The 17439-nt window shown below is 40.0% G+C and overlaps 1 protein-coding gene across 3 annotated transcripts in view; it reads right to left on the bottom strand.

Moving 5' to 3' along the window:
- uvrag (UV radiation resistance associated gene) overlaps positions 1 to 17439 on the bottom strand; it is a 347124-nt gene that overhangs the window by 49334 nt on the left and 280351 nt on the right. For all 3 annotated transcript variants that reach the window (XM_043692472.2, XM_043692474.2, XM_087988432.1), the window contains one exon: positions 2539 to 2617. In XM_043692472.2, the coding sequence (XP_043548407.2) occupies positions 2539 to 2617 (79 nt within the window). The remainder of the gene's footprint in view (positions 1 to 2538; positions 2618 to 17439) is intronic.

Raw genomic sequence — 17439 nt, forward strand, 5'->3', positions numbered from 1 at the left:
TACTGCCTTTAGATTTGAAATTACCAACATACTGTCCCATATGCTGTCCTTTAGCAGGCCAAGGTCGCAGCAAAATCTCTTACTGCTGCTTTTACTTTCAAGTACATATGGAATGGGATTAGGGAGAAATTAAAATCTGACAAACCACGAGACAGACACCAAGTCAAAGTTTAGGAAGTTAAGAAGCATGACCACAAATAGTCAGAGTTCCTTGAGCTTTAAGGGCTGTTCCTCAGAGGAGGGGTCGAGCATCCTGCTCCAACTCAGAATACCACCAAAACTCCATATCTCATTTGCATCCTTAATTCGAAAACTTTGGGATCAACTCATTTGGATCCACTTAAGTCCGTTCAGGCCCTTGGCTAATAAACTTCGTTTAACCCAAATAGACCTTAAAGCACAGCGCCAAATGGATCTGTAGACATGCTGAGTTTGACACTTAGGGGGAAAAAAAATTACTCTTCAGTCCATTCAGACTAAGCAAAGTTTTTTTTTTAATCTAAAGAGCCAAATAGAAGACATTTCAGTTTTAGGTCTTTTCTGCTTTTGAGCATATGTTTAACAGGCACTCAATCTACATTCTGTTACATGCAATCTAAGAAGTCACAATTGGCCAAATAACCAGCCCTTTTGCAGCAGCGTCATTGATGAAAATTAGCTTTCCCGAGATGAAGAAAATCAGAAAAAAAATTAAATTTCTCTATGTATGTACAATGCGCGCAACAATACAGAGACATATATGAAATAAATCTTCAGATGGGGTAACAGAGTCAAACATTCAAACAATTTGATACTTAGGTGAAATGATTGTGAGGGTGCAGCACTGGTAAGCAAGATGGAGGATTTTGGTGTTAGAACGAGCACAGCAGTTAGATTGACATTCAAATATATTTATCTTCTGATCAGGGTCAACTCAAGTGGGCAGGACGGAGGATCAATGGTTAGCACTGATGCCTCTCACCCTCAAAGACCCGGGTTCAATTCCAGCCCTGGCTGAGTGCCTGGATGGAGTTTGCACATTTGCCTCATGTCTTTGTGGTTTTCCTCCAGGTGCTGTGACTTGCTTTCATGATACAAAAATTAGGTGGATTGGCCATGCTAAAGTTGTCTATAGTATTCAGGGATTTGTATGCTAGGTGGATTAGTTCTGATAAATGTGGGGTTATGGGGATACAGTATGGCTCTGGGTTGGATGCTCTTCGGAGCATCAGTACAGACTCAATGGGCTGAATGGCCTCCTTCTGCACTGTATGAGTTCAGATTCTAAGTAAGCAGCCAATTCTAAACATGATCAGAGTCATTTAAGGAAACAGCAATCACTTGTGTAGGATGTGCTTCAAGTCCACCCTTAGAACAGGCCGGGGCTATTTTTAAAGGGAGGTTCACCATCTCTCTAGGAGTCAATTTGTGGGCAGCATGGTCGCAAGTTGGTTAGCACTGCTGCCTCACAGCACCAGAGACCCTGGTTCAATTCCCGCCTCAGGCGACTATGTGGAGTTTGCACATTCTCCCAGTGTCTGCGTGGGTTTCCTCCGGGTGCTCCGGTTTCCTCCCCAAAATCCAAAAACGTGCAGGTTAGATGAATTGGCCTGGCTAAATTGCCCGTAGTGTTAGGTGTAGGGGTAAATGTAGGGGAATGGGTCTAGGTGGGTTGCACTTTGGAGGGTCAGCGTGGACTTGTTGGGCCGAAGGGCCTGTTTCCACACTAAGTAATCTAATCTAATCTCAATTAGCTCAGTTTGCTCTGTAGCTGGTTTGCGATGCACAGTGATGTCAACAGTGTGGGTTCAACTCTGACACCATGAAGGATTCCCCTTCTCAACCCTTCCCCTCATTGAGGGATAGTAATGCTCAGGTTAAACTACACCAGTTGCCTCTCTTGAAGGGAGTGGCGTTACAATCAGTAGGACATCAATGACTTGACCTCTCTGAACTGCCCAATCAACTTATGGAAGAACCAAGTTTTAACCGTTTGAAAGCGAAGGAACATGGTCAAATGCTGGTGGTTCCGAACTTGCCAGCTACCAAATAGCAAACATTATCTCACTGTAAGAGACTGAAAATTGGATACATGGCATCATTTTGTTACAAAGGCACAAACTCCACATATGTTTATTTATGTCACAACACTGCAAATCAAATTTTAAGTGAGGGCATAAACCATTTGATGCAAAAGAAAGGACAGAAGTGGGTCAAAATGGCAACAGGAAACAAAAGGATCATGACTGCCATTAGTATATTCCTGCCAAGGCATTAAAACTGTAAGCTAATACAGCTTGAATAAACAGTAAAGCATCCAAGCCTACATCAAATAATCGATAGGCGTAAAGTAACTAAGCGATTAAGTTGCTGTCTGCGCCTGAGTGGAGGTGTAAAGTATAACATCAAGGAACAACATAAGTATGTGACGGACTTTCAGATATTAAATACTGTTTTGTTCTACTATGCAATCTGAAGATGGAAGAAAAGATAGATTTCACAACTCCCACAAATCCCAAGGTTCAATTTATATCTGCCACCCCACCAACAGTCACCTACCTGTGCAATGTTTTTGTTCAGTAAATAAACTCCATATTCAAACTGAAACCTTTCTCCTCCTCTTGGATACAGAGGGAACCTGTGAACACAAACACAGGAGAACCTAGTTAATAAAGCTATCTGGGGGAACAAGGACTACAAATTATAGGTGTACATTGCATTTGGTTTTATCTTTCTGTATCAGTGACACAAGTTATAATTCAGCTTTGCACATAAGATTATCCTGAATTCTTGCATCACATCAAATGAGACACAAATATTAATGCACTAAATGCAAAGGTATTGGCACCTAACAATACCCTGGCTCTTACACTATAGCTCCAGACTAGGTATGTTGAGCCAAACTGTTCTAGTACAGCTACAACTTTGGTATGCATCAGTCATTGCAGAAAATTGCCAAGGGCATGTTCTGTTACTAAAAGCAAGACAAATTCAGTGTGGCCATTTGCTGTCCCATCACACTAGTCAACCTTCAACAAAACAATAAAGTGGTATTGGGAACTGGTGTCGAGAACTTACGAATAATAAGGTCACGGATGGTGCAGTTTGGGTTCCAACAAGTCATTTGACTCCAGACTTCAATGCAGTCTTGGTCCAGACATGAAAAGAAACATTGATGTTTGGATGCGATGCCAAGACAGCTGCCTTTGACACTGAGACAGTATCGGAGTATGGCATCAAGGAATCGGGGCAAAATTTAAGGTGAGAAAACGCTCCACTGCTGAGTATAATACCTGGCTTAAAAGTAAGATAGCTATTGTTGTTAGCAGTCAGTCATCTCAGTTTGTGGACATCTCTGCAGGTACTCCTCCAAGTAACTGACCTTGGGCCAACGACGTTCAGCTGCTTCATCATTGGCCTCCCTCCATCAAAATCAGACACAGATATTCATCAAGGATCAGCTCAGGTGCAGACAGCAATTTAAATCACTGAGCTGCTTTATACATGTTCTATGTTCAGTATCGTTCGCAATTTTTCTGATACAGAAGCAATCCACTCCCAGAAGTCCTGGATAATATTCAGTCATCATTCAGCACTCTATGATGTACGGGCCACACAACTGCCAATGACCATCTTCAATAAGACAGAATCTAAATCAGCCACTCAGGACTTTCAATGACTTCACCATCCTCACTTTCAACATCCTGGTGTCACCACTGACTAGAAAATTAAGCCAACATCAATGCTATTGTCACAGGAGCAGGGAATCCTAATCAGCGAGCTCCCCAAAAATCAGTATAATATTCAAATATAGTTCAAAGTGTGTGATAGAGCTGCACTCATCTAGTTAAGGGGAGAACACCAAGTTAAAGACCACCCAGTACAAAGTAGGCCACTTGATCAATATCCCATGTTTTTATAGCACCTTTAATGTGATCCAAGGCTCTTGGCAGGTGTATTACAACATAAAACATGATACTAATCCACATGGGGAGCAATTTGTGCACATGACTAAAACCTTGATCATAAAAGCAGATGTTAAAAAAAGGTGTCTTAAATGAGCTAAGTGAGGAAATTCATGGAGAGGCAATTCATGGAGAGACATAGGGAGGAAATTCTGGAACTATATCAGAGTAAATCAAATTGGGGAATGCAAAGGTGGCCAGAGTTTGAGGCGCACACATGCTGCAAAGAACTGTGGGTGGCGGGAAGCATTGGAAAGTAAAATTGATGTAGAATATCAGTCATACTCTGTTTAAACGGTTGATCTTCAGGCCGAATGGCCAAATCCTGCTTCTAATTTCTATGTTTCAATATTCTGAGGAAATTATAGGGAGGGGAAGAACTGAAAACATGGGCAGAAGTTTTAAAATCAATATTAATTGACTAGGAACCAATGAGGGCAAGCAAGCACAGGGACCATAAAGTAACAGAATATGCCATAAATTGGGATACAGGCAGTTTTAGATGACCTGAATTTTATGGAGGGTCAACACTGATCAAACCAACCAGGGGTTCATTGAAATAGTCATATCCAAAGACAAAGTCTTGGTTGAGGGTTTCAGCAGCAGATGAGCTGAGAGAGCAGCAAAACTAAACCACGGTACAATTACAACATTTAAAAGACATCTGGATGAGTATATGAATAGGAAGAGTTGAGGGATTTTAGACAAATGCTGGCAAATGGGACTAGATTAATTTAGGATACCTGGTCTGCATAGTCAAGTTGAATTGAAGGGTCTGTTTCATGCTGTACATCTCTCTGACAAAACAGCAGCTTTATTGGTCAAATACAAGCACAGTATAACTCAGCAGGGAAAAAAGTTGAAACAATAGAAGCAACATGAACAGGTAGAGTCAGGCTACCACAGAACCAGGATTTTAGTTTAACTTTCAGTAGTTGTTGGAGTTTTGATGTTTGTTGTGGATGTTACTATACATCTCTCTTAGCTAGAGCAAAAGGATCAAGTTCTCTCTCTCTGACAGTTCTTTTCTCCTGGACTGGAGAAACATTGCACACGAGACCATCTAAGTTACTCAATTTACCTTTGCCAAGGGTGCATTTACAGGATATTACTATATTGGTAGTTAAATAATCTATTATTTGTTAAATTCTGTTAAATTTCCCAATTGAATTAAGTTATTACAATTCTTTTTTCTTTTGTTTGTATTTTAACCACAGGGCAGGAATAAAAACTTGGCTTGCTTAAAGCTGCGAAATGTGACCAATTGAATTCCATTTTGAACATAGCACCTTACACGTGCCTTCTAATAAGATAAAAAAATAGGGTCTAGGCTCTCTTCTTGATATATTTGAAGGGGGTTTTGGTCTGGTCCATAACACTGTATGCGGTTAGATAATGCAGCAGAATCTTGTTAGCACAGATTTGAATGCACTGCTATATTAAGGTTTTACCAGTTTCTGTCTTATTTGAACAGGAGGGGAGTATGGACAGAAGCGATGGTGCCAACTAGGTGAGCAGCTTTTCCTGATCGACTGAAACCGGAAGGAACTGCACACACTTTACTACAGCAGCAGTTTATTCTGATCTCAATTCTGCATAGCAAACAGTCATCTGGTATGATACATGTTTAACAAACACAATCCACCCCTACTCCCCCAAAAAAATTAATTTTGTGTCAGCTCCTATAACAAAAGGAATTCATTAAAAATTTCGCTTTCTCATTCCACACCAAAATAGAATAAACTTTCCCATGTCGAGCTACTCGAGGCTTGGCCTTTCAGGAGACTGAATGTTTGCTTTAGGATGGCCTCAATGCTAAAGGGCCATTGTGTACAAAATCTGCCCTTGGGCTGAACCTGGCTAATTCATCACCTGGCATGTTTAATTGGTAGCATACACTGTAGTCAGTCAGTTTGTTTTATACTGTAAAGGGAGGTTTGCTATAACAATTCAAGTTTTAAATTGAGGAATAGAGGAAAACATGCATTTTTGAAAAAAAAACCCAACAGGGAAAGGATGTTAAACTCAACAATTCAACCATTTAAGGAAGCAGAATCTGGAAAATTGATTTCTTTTGGATTCTTCCACTTAAAACCAACCTTTTATAACTTAAGACAGCTTCAATATTCTGCACCATGAGTCTAAATTAGTAACTGTTTAAACTACCACACTGCGCGGCATACTGTACTGGAACGCTAAGTGCATTGCAGAACACAATGACCAAGCCCCCCAAAGAATTTGTGCTATTGACCAGACCATTATGAAATGGTCCAGCTTTTGACCCTTTTGTTTCAAGCCAATTAAGGTCAGGAATGAAATTCCTACTTTTCAGACACTCACTGCTGTCATAAGGGGATAACTATGAATGTATAATATGCTAATATGACTGTATACAGACTTTAGAAAGGTTACGTTGGCATTGCAGACTGCTCAAAATAGATTCACTTGGACTCAACTTATCAAGAACACCTATACAGGTTAGGCCTTTATCCATTCAAGTTTAGAAAAATGAGAATGAAGCATACAAGTTTCTGATGGGGCTTGCCATGATAGATGTTGAGATGATATTTTCATCAGTAGGAGAATCAACCAGCCGGGGTGTGGATCAGCATTGAAATCATGATACCCGTTTCATAAAATCCTGCCATATTTATAAAAGGTCTTGAAGCCATTTCCATAGTCACTGAGCAAAGCCAAGTGAGTGAGTGGCTTGATGTCTGGTGAGTGAAATGTTGGCTAAAATGTCACTAGTGGAATGGCACAGGGTTTCGTCCTCAGACCTCAACTACATTAATGGACTTGGAAGCAGAGATACAAGTTACTATAACCAAATTTGCATATAACACTAAAATAGGTGGTAAAGTAAGATTAGATTTCCTGCGGTAAGGATATAGGCCCTTCAGCCCAATAAGTCCACACCGACCCTCCGAAAGGTTCCCCACCCAGACCTATTCCCCGACCTTATATTTACCCCTGACTAATGCACCTGACACTATGGGCAATTTAACATGGCCAATTCACCTGACCTGCTCTTTGCATTGTGGGAGGAAATCTGGAGCACCTGGAGGAAACCCATGCAGATACGGGGAGAACGTGCAAACTCCACACAGACAGTCACCCGAGGTGGGAATCAAACCCAGGTCCCTGGTACTGTGAGGCCAAGTTGCAATAAAGAAATAAGAAATTTACAAATGGATACGATAGGTTAGGAGACTGGGCCAAAACATTGCAGATGGATTTAATCGGTGATAAGCAACAAGTTATCCCTTCTGGTCAGAAGAACAGAAAGACAACATTTTATCTGAACGGAGTGGTGTAGAGGGGTCTGCATATCTTCATGTATGAATCACACAATTTACAGCCATTCACATCAGACCCTGTCTTCCTGTTATTGCTACCAAAAGTGGATAACCTCAACTATCCAAATTATACTGCATCTGTCATGTATTTGCCCATTTATACAACTTGCTCAAATCACACTGAAGTATTTCTGTATCCTCTTCACAGCTTATCCTCCCATCCAGTTTTGTCTCATCTGCAAACGTGGAGATATTACGTTTTGTTCCCTCATCTAATTCATTAATATGTATTGTGAATAGCTGGGGTCCATGCATTGATCCCTATGCCACTCCACCATATACCACCTGCCATTTCGAAAAAACGTCATTTATTCCAACTGTTTATTACCTGTATGCCAACCAGTTTTCTATTCACTACCCCAATCCCACACACTTCAAATTTACATATTCATCTCTTGTGGGACTCTGTCACAAGCCTTCTGAAATTCCAAATAAATCAGATCCACTAGCTCCCATTCTTCAACTTGACTAGTTACACCCTCAGAGTTCCAACAGATTTGTCAAGCAGGATTTGCCTTTTCAGGTCCATGCTGTCTCTGTCCAAACCTGCCACTGTTTTACAAATGCTCAGCTATTAATTCTTTTATCATGGACTCCAGTATTTTCCTCACTACCAACATCAGACTGACTGGCCTATAGTCCCTCCTGGTTTTTCTGTCAATCTCCCCTTTTAAATCGAAGGGTGACATTAGCTTCCACCCAGTATGAACAGACTGTGTCAGAGGCTACAGAATCTCGAAAGATGACCGTTAATTTCTATTATTTCCACGGCCACTATCGTAAGTAATCTGAGATGTAGATTATCAGGGCTTAGGGATTTAATCGGCCTTCTCTCTCATCAATTTCAACAACACCGCTGCCCTTTTAAAACTGTTTTCCTTTAGTACCTTCCTCTCTTTCCCAACATTTCTGGTATCCAATTGATGTCCTTCTTTTTGAACACTGAACCAAAGTACATATTCATTTGGTCACCCATTTCTTTATTCATTATAGACACTGCTGTTTCTGACATTTTTCTTCAACAATCTTCCTCTCTTCATATACTTTTTAGAAACTTTTACTGTCAGTTTTTTATGTTCCTAGCAAGTTTATCTTGGACTCTATCTTCCCTTCCTTAATCAATCCCTTTGTCTTCCTTAGATTAATTCTAAACTGTTCCCACTCCTCAGGTTAGTTGGACTTTTTTAATGGCCAATTTGTATGCCTCTTCCTTGGATCTACTAGTATCTCAAATTTCCTTTATTAGGCAGGGTTTGGCCACCTTTCCCATTTTACTTTTGTGCCAGACAGGATTGAATTGTTGCAGTCCATTACCTTTCCACCAACAGCCCTTTAAAAAACGTCCCCCAACTTTCCAAAGTTTTGGAAAGAATTCTGAGGGATAGGCTGTATGACTATTTGGCAAAGCATAGCCTGATTAAAGGCAGTCAGCATGAGGGGCAGGTCACAACTCTCAAATCTTATTGAGTTCTTTGAGGAGGTGTCAAGACTAGTCAACGACTGTCGAGCAGTGGATGTGGTGTATATGGACTTCAGCAAGGCATTTGATAGGGTTCCCCATGGTAGGCTCATTCATAAAGTCAGGAAGTATGAGATACAGGGAGATTTGGCTATCTGGATTCAGAATTGGCTGGCTGACAGAAGGCAGAGAGTGGTTGTAGATGAAAAGTATTCTACCTAGAGGCCAGTGTTGAGTGAGGTCCCGCAGGGCTCTGTTCTTGGGCCTCTGCGCATTGTAGTTTTTATAAATGACTTGGATGAGGAGGTTGAGGGATGGGTTAGTAAATTTGCAGATGACACAAAGGTTGAAGGTGTCGTCGATAGTATAGAGGGTTTCTGCAGGCTGCAGCATACCATAGACAGGATGCAGAGCTGGGCTGAGAAATGGTAGATGGAGTTCAATCTGGATAAATGCGAAGTGATGCATTTTGGAAGGTCGAACTCAAATGCTGAATATAGGATTAAAGACAGGATTCTTGGCAGTGTGGAGGAACAGAGGGATCTGGGTGTGCAAGTACATAGATCTCTCAAAGTTGCCACCCAAGTGGATAGGGTTGTTAAGAAAGCATATGGTGTTTTGACTTTCATTAACAGGGGGATCGAGTTTAAGAGCCGTGAGTTTTGCTTCATCTCAACAAGTCCCTGGTGAGACCACACTTGGAATATTGTGTCCAGTTCTTCGCAGTTCTTCTTCATATCTTTGCAGTTTACTCTACTGAGATTCAAGATTCTCATCTCAGGATCAATGACGTCAATCTTCATCTTGATGAGGAATTAGATCACATTTTGGTTGCTCACCCCCAAGGGATGTTTCACACCCACCTATCAATCCTCGCTCATCAATTAATACCCAGTCTAGAATGACCTGTTACCTGGTTGATTTCTTAATGTATTCATCCAAAAAGCCCAGCCCCTTTACAGTCTTAGAATTCACACTCTATTGTATTGTTTCTAATTTGACTTGCCCAATTAAAGGTTAATGTGAGCCATAAGTACAGGTGTTCCTTTATTGCACGTGCTTCAAATTTACTGTTTAATGCCATTCCCAATGTTACCTCCAGAGCTTTGGTGTCTAAAAATAATCCCCACTAGTGATTTTTGCCTCTTGACTTTTTTGCATGTATACCCATTCACAGATTCCATATTGTTGGAGCTAATATTCTTTCTCACTATTACATAATTTCCACTTTAACCAGTATTGCAACTTCACTACTTTTTAGCCAAAACAAAAAACAAAAGAAGGCATTGAACAAAGATCACGTCACAGATCATTCATCTGCCATCTTTTAGCATTCAAGACCTAAATCCATTGTGCTTCTCCTTGCCCATAGCTTTAGATTGGGTAACTTTTGGAAACAGCAATTTTCCCCTTGGATAATGGAATGACCTCTGCCTCAATCAACAGCTGCTCCAAGGTTCTGCACAAACAAGCTGCAATGGAATCCTTTCCTCACTGAGGATTGCTCCCATCACCAAATATGTAGGGGAAAAAAAACAACCCTGTTCAGTTGGTCAAAACCCATTACAAACACTGCAAGTCTGCCAGTTTTCTCCAGTGGAAATTGCCTCCAATAACATCTGAAGTCTTTCCTCATAACTAAACCTTCCCATCCAGACATCAATTTTGTGAACGAAAGCTCTTTGTACTGTGATCCAGTATGCTCCAGGCTCAAAGTTAGAACAGAATCCCATATTGCACCAGTATGCATTTCATATTGGTGCAACTCATCTCAATTGCTATCACAGCCCTCTTCTTCAGTTCTCTTTGCAAGATAACCTAACAATAGAAATAATGAAGACTTGTGAGATGTTAGAAAGTATCTAATATTAAACTGGTTTGAGAAATGGCTCAAAGTCATCGCACAGAACTACTTGCGGCAAGGCAATAATTGACTTTTATCCCAATGTGAGCTGTAAAGACCAATGATGAAACCTCTGTGCTGAAGGTTGTCTGGAACCAAAACGTTAAATTCTGCTTCCTTTCCACAAAATGATGCAAGGCCTGCTGAGTTTCTTCAGCAATATCTGCTTTTGTTTCAAAAATGATGATAGGTTGTGCATTCTTAGATTTGCTCCTCATCTCTGCTGCTTTCTAGCAGTTCAACTTAGCATGAACAGAAACAAGTTGCAGCTTGGCAGTGGCAAAACTAAACCGGTCAATTTTTGTTCCTGTTAGAAACTGCATGCCCCAGTTCCAGATTTCACCATCCAATTTGGGTCTTTGATCACTGTGAACCTGGTAGATGTAATCTCTGTTGTGTTTGGCCCAGACATGAGCACGGGGTACAATTCTCATCAACCATTAAAACTCCTGTTTCCACCTTTCTAACATTGCTCAATTTTACTCTGATTTCTCCCTTGCCACAGGCGTAATTCATATCTTAAGCAGATCCCTGCCTGGCTCTTGAATCTCTCAAAAGCTTGCGACTTCTATACATGCCAAAAACTAGTACTCATAAGTGTTCTCACATTATGCAGCTCATCCATCTTTACCCTTCCAGACACTCACCTCTTTTTAGCAGTGCACAAATTATAAAATGCGGCTTCACGTTTACACATTACTTCATGCTTTCAGGATCATAGAACTGTAAGGTTATGGTACAGGAGGCTACCATTTGGCCCATTGTGTTTCTGTTGGTTAAATGATCCACCTTACTTGACATTACTTCCAATCTCCTCAAATTCTACTTTTAATCTCACTTTCGTTTTAAGTTGCTAATTATTTTTGATGTTCCATTTCACATATATTTCTACCCCCATAAATTGCGTTGGAATCTTGAATCATAAACACTCCACAACCTATATTTGTCTTTGCAAATAAAGTCTATTGATCTTTAAAAGGCCTCTTTAAACTTTAGCAAACTCTATCACCTCAGGAACTATCACCAATTCCTGCTCAATGTCTGATTCTCCTCAGAATGGTTCCCAACAACTAAAAAGCAAGTTGCCACAATGATTTCAATCCACTTTTATGGATGCCATTAATAAATTAAGTCACTGCCTTAAAGTATACTTCCATCCACGACTATAAGTTACTGTTCTTGAGTAGTCCAGCAGACAGTGAAGGAACTTATTGTCAGTATTAGCTGAAATCAATACATTATGTATATGTAATTGTCAGTGGTTCATTGGCACGACAACTACACGATGTAAGATAATCCTTGAGGTTGCAATAAAAATGTCTCGAGGACTATAAACACCAGCAAGTTACAACTTGGAGTTTCTTTACTACACTTTCCTTAAAATTAAAAAAGTTAAGTGAAAATGGGTAAAACCTTTTGGCCTTTAATGAAAAGCAAATGCTTTTGTGGCAACGAAGTGTTTACAAAAATTATGGCATGACATTTTATGAATCCTTAGCCACATCACCTTGCTCCTCCATTATATTGCTCTGACACCTGTTACTTATTACAGGAAAGTAACAAAGAATCCTTTTGAGTGGGAAAAATGAAATATTGAGATATTTTAAACTGATTATTGAACCAGTCTTTATTTTGATGATTGCCAGGTCATTCTGCTTCCTCCACACAAAATGCAACTCAGAACCATGTTTAGGAATAAACTTGATAGAATGTAGAATACGGCCTCCTAAATTTCAATTGATCTCCTCTTCTCCCACACTTAAACCCTCTCCACAGGCAGACACGTTTTACCAGATACATTGGATTAACTTTTTTTAAAACAATAGTGCAGCCTCAACTAGAACAGCATCAAATTTTGAGTAAACTTTAAGCAGGTTGTGAGGGATTGAGAGAGGATACAGAGAAGATCCACGAGAATTATCTCAGGGCAGATGGACTACAGTGATGTGGAGAGATCGGAGAAGAGAAGAATTGGAGAAGATTCAGAACAGATTGAATAGAAGCTTTCAAAAACCATGAGAGATCCATACACAGTAGTTAGAGAACCCATTTTCATTGGTGGAATGTTGAAAAGTAGAGGGACAGGTGAATGGAACCAACTGAGTTGCTCTTGCTGAGTTCTGCTAAAGACAAAAGGCCAATTTGATCCTTTTTCAGCTGTAACCATTTATCAACAATTCAAGAAAGAATGAGCTTTACATCAGACAGGGAGAAAGTGAGGACTGCAGATGCTGGAGTTCACAGCATTTCCTAGGTACTGAAGGTAAGATGCAGAATAACTGTTCCATTCCCTAACAGTGATTAATTTAATAAGAGATGTACATAGAAACCATTCTATCTGGGTGCACAATGGTTTGATACAGCAACTACTCTGCCCAGGACCGTAAGAAACTACAGAAAGCTGTGCACGCAGCCTAGATCACCATGGAAGCCATCCTCTTGTCCGTGGACTCCCTTTACACTTCTTGTTGCCATAGAGGCGCTGCCAACAGCAAAGACACCTCTCATCTCAGTAATACTCCCTTCCAACTTCTTCCATCAGGCAGAAGATACAGAAGTTTAAACAGGTCCACGAACAGCTTCTTTCCTGATGTTATTAGGTTGAAGAATGGACCTCGCTAATTTCAAGTCTAGTGTTAACCTTGCTTTTGTGCACTCCCTGTGCAGCTTGTATGCCTCACTGTCTAAACACCCCTATGATCTGCATGTCCTTATGTTATGATCTGCTTGCACTGCTCACAAAACAAAGCTTTTCACTGTACTTAGGTTCATGTCACAATTACAAATCAAATTAAATGGATAGACAATGACTTACTAAGCAGAAAATAAGTAGTTGTTGATTACAGAGGAATTGGTTTGGAGGAGTTACTGAGCTACTAAAATAACCATGAAGCTGAAAGATCAAACATCCTTTAAGGGAGGAAACCTGCATTCCTTACCTTGGACGTGCAGATTTAGTCCCCAAATGAAACATGAGACTCTTAACCACCCTCTAAAGAGGCCCAACAAGTCGCTATGCTTCACTTCTATCTTCTCATGGTAACTGGGCAAGTGCCAGAAGCACAGACCTAAATAATCAGACCTCACATCGTATGATCAAATAAAACTTAGTTCAACTACCATTCATATCAGTTGTTAGTAAATTTGCACCTAGATAAATTAATGTGCAACAAAATATTAAGATTTCCTTCATAATCACAGCTTCATAATTCCTATGGAATTAATGAGCTTACAATTTTGTTACTAGTTCGAAAAGCTTGCCCTCCTCCACAAGGCTAACAGTTTATTTGCCTTCCTTATTAACTGAATTTGGACGCCAGCTTTTTGTGATTCATGCACAAGGACCCCAAGCTTCTGTGCTGCAGCTTTCTATGGTTTTTTCCTCCATTTAAATAATACTCAGGTAATAAGCTATATTCTCCTGCTTCAATATCTGTGGCAGAGCATTTTAAGCTCTAACTCCCTGTAGAAAGGCATTTAACGTGACCTCTTAGCTCTTAACGTGACCCTTTGGAGAGGGTGCAGAGAAGGTTTACGAGGATGTTGCCTGGTATGGAAGGTGCTAGCTATGAAGAGTGGTTGGGTAGGTTAGGTTTATTTTCACTAGATAAAAAGAGATCGAGGGGGGACCTGATTGAGGTTTACAAAATCATGAAGGGTATAGACAGGGTGGATAGAGACCAGCTATTTCCCAGGGTAAAGGATTCAATAATGAGCGGTCACACTTTCAAGGTGAGAGGTGGAACGTTTAAGGGGGATACACGTGGTAAGTACTCCACACAGAGGGTGGTGGGCATTTGGAATGCGTTGCCAGCAGAGGTGGTAGAGGCAGGCAATGGTAGATTCATTTAAGATGCGTCTGGACAGATGCAGGAGTAGGTGGGGGAGCAGAAGGATACAGATGCTTAGGAATTGACCAACAGGTTTAGACAGTGCATTTGCATCGGCCGAAGGGCCTGTTCCTGGGCTGTAAATTTTCTTTGTTCTCTGATCTGGACATAGTGGTAGTATCCCTATCTCTAAGCCACAAGCTCCCACCTCAGTTCAGGTCCCAGCTCATGTGATGGTCACAAAACAGACGCCATAATATTAAACAAGTTCAGCAACATTCAGTAAACCCTCCAATATAACTCTGGCCAGTGGTAAGAACAGGAGTTACCTGATCAGTTGGAATCATGCGGCACTTGTACCACAATCTTCCCACATTTTAAGTGTTCATGTATAGGTCCTGACCATAAGCAATCTTGACCTTGATTCTGAGTCAAAATCTACCCTAGTATGCTACTCTACTTATTTGTTTCCAAAGGGGAAACTTTGATGGAGTAAAAGCACAAATGATAATGGACATGGAGGCAGTATACTTTGTAGAAATTGTAGATTCCATGACAGACATCAGAGGTATATTCCTGTTCCTCGGATGTTGCCTGACCTGCTGTGCTTTTCCAGCACCACTCTAATTAGAGGTATATAGCCTGGTGTTAGCCATGACAGTTATCTGGTTGAGTAAATTTGGAAAATAAGGATTTGCTTCTCAATCCCAAGTTCCCAGAGCCCTTTTTGCACAAAACTTTTGCAATCACTCCATGCAGGTTTAAACTTTGAACAAGGCATTCCATCCGTGAGAGAGTCTAACAAACATTTCAAGTACTACTTGAAACCAACGTCATTGGTGGAAAATACTTCAACTTTATAAAGAAAAGCAATTTTACCAAGATGAAATAGAACCAGCTTATTGAAGAATAAACTGATTAGCAGAAATGAATTCTGTGGCTTTGAGAAGAAAGAGAGAAAATGTTCAATAGTGAGAAGAAAACCTATTTTCACATTTCACAATACTGTAACTGTCATTTCAAACTTCATCCAACATTACAGCATGTGGTAGAATCTGCCACCAAAAAACACCTTTATGCACAGGACGGATATCTGGGAGTCATTAGTTGTCAAACAATTGACGGCAAGGTCAAGCAGTTTATAACCACCTTAACCTAAAGATCAGGTTGCAACCTTGAGGTCACTCCCTAGTATGGACTATTTACAATTATTAATGTGCATGGCTTTAATATTCTGTTTTAAATTATTTCTGCTTTTCTACTGCCTGTTACCCTTGATATGAGAATTCTTGCACATTCATAATGAGCTACTTTGGCTACATTTTTCAATAAGGGCAGTGTGAAAGTATTTATCTGGAAAGATAATGCCTCTTGCAAAGATTAGATCATTTTAGACCCATTGATAATGCTAAGATAGATTGACACATCCACTAAGGTTACACAAGAGAAAACAACTTGGCTCTTAATTTTGGATAAGATGTTAAACCAATGCCCTGTCTGTTCTGTCATGTGGATTATAATATGCCATGGCACTGCATTGTAAAAGAAGAGGGGCAATTCCCCCATTTCCTGGTCAATATTAATTCCTCAATCAACACTGCAAAAATCTCATCATTAGTATTTTTTCACGTGCAGGATTTTGGTTGTGTGCAAATTTGATGGCACACTTCTTCCATCACAACAGTACACCACTGGCTTGGAGAACTTTGGGACGCCCTGTGATTATGAGTGTACTATATAAACGCAACTCTTCACCAAAAATCCAATTTGTGTATTTAACTGAAAGAGACTGAATTTAATTGGGGAAGTGTTAATGTTTCAGATACTGGAAGGTGAATAACAATTTCCTGACATTTTCCCAACCAAGTCAAAATTCAGTTGCTAACATTAAAACGAAAAGACTGACCTTAAATCAAATTATTTATGCTTGGTGCAGCAACTTGCTTCTTAACACTACACAATTTTATAACTCTGTAAAATAAATGACTGTGTTGTGAATTTGGCCACACGTGCCAAACATGTATAATATTAGGCATCTTGCTTTTGGGTCTATAAAAACATTTATCTTCAATACAAAAGTCTAATAAAATCTTTTATAATCCAGAGCACAATATTAACTGGCATCAGCTGTTCTCAATCTTGTAGGAAACATGTGTTTTGCATCCTCATTGCTGACTTGGGCTGATCTCATAAATATGGCAGCAATATGCAGAATACACGACCCTGTTGGTTTCTAAAACAAAGTAGCTTTCTTTTCCAGCGATCAGTTTTTACAGGTGTACACCTATCTTGAGCCCAACACAGGAGTATAAAGACATGAGGAAGGAATTATGATAAAAATAACAGAGACCTAAGATTGATCACAATGAGTTTTGATCCATGCGGAATCAAGGATAGATATTTGTATGTTTACAAGCTGTAGTCTAAGAGGCCCACGTAAGTTGAATAATGGATGCCACAAAGTGTTGTGCAGTAAGCTCATTGAGAAGTTCACATGATTTGTATATAGAATTTTGAGTAAATAGCTGTGATTAATTTAAGGAAGAAAAAAGCACCATGAGCAAAAAGCCATTTGGTCCGTCAATTTTATTTCTATTACTACCTGTTTATCATTTATAATATCCTAGACTCTAATGAACACATTTAATACTCTGATCAAAAGTTCTGCAAGACTGAGAAAGGCAGTCAAACTAAACTCCAGGACAGTCAGTACACCAAGGTAAATGCTGCAAAAGCTAGAAGTTGGAAATAAAAAATGGAAAATACTAGAAATGCAGACTTTGCCGAGAGATATTTTAACATTCAGAGACGATGTGGAGATGCTGGTGTTGGACTGGGTTGGACCAAGTCAGACGTCACACAGCATCACATTGTAGTCAAACAGGTTTATTTGAAATCACAAGCTTTCGTAGCGCTGCTCCCTTGTCAGGTGAAGAGATGCCAG

This window comes from Chiloscyllium plagiosum, unplaced genomic scaffold (assembly GCF_037043375.1).
Source record: "Chiloscyllium plagiosum isolate Xiang-an unplaced genomic scaffold, Cpla_swu_hap1 HiC_scaffold_6, whole genome shotgun sequence".
Classification (NCBI taxonomy): Eukaryota; Metazoa; Chordata; class Chondrichthyes; order Orectolobiformes; family Hemiscylliidae; genus Chiloscyllium; species Chiloscyllium plagiosum.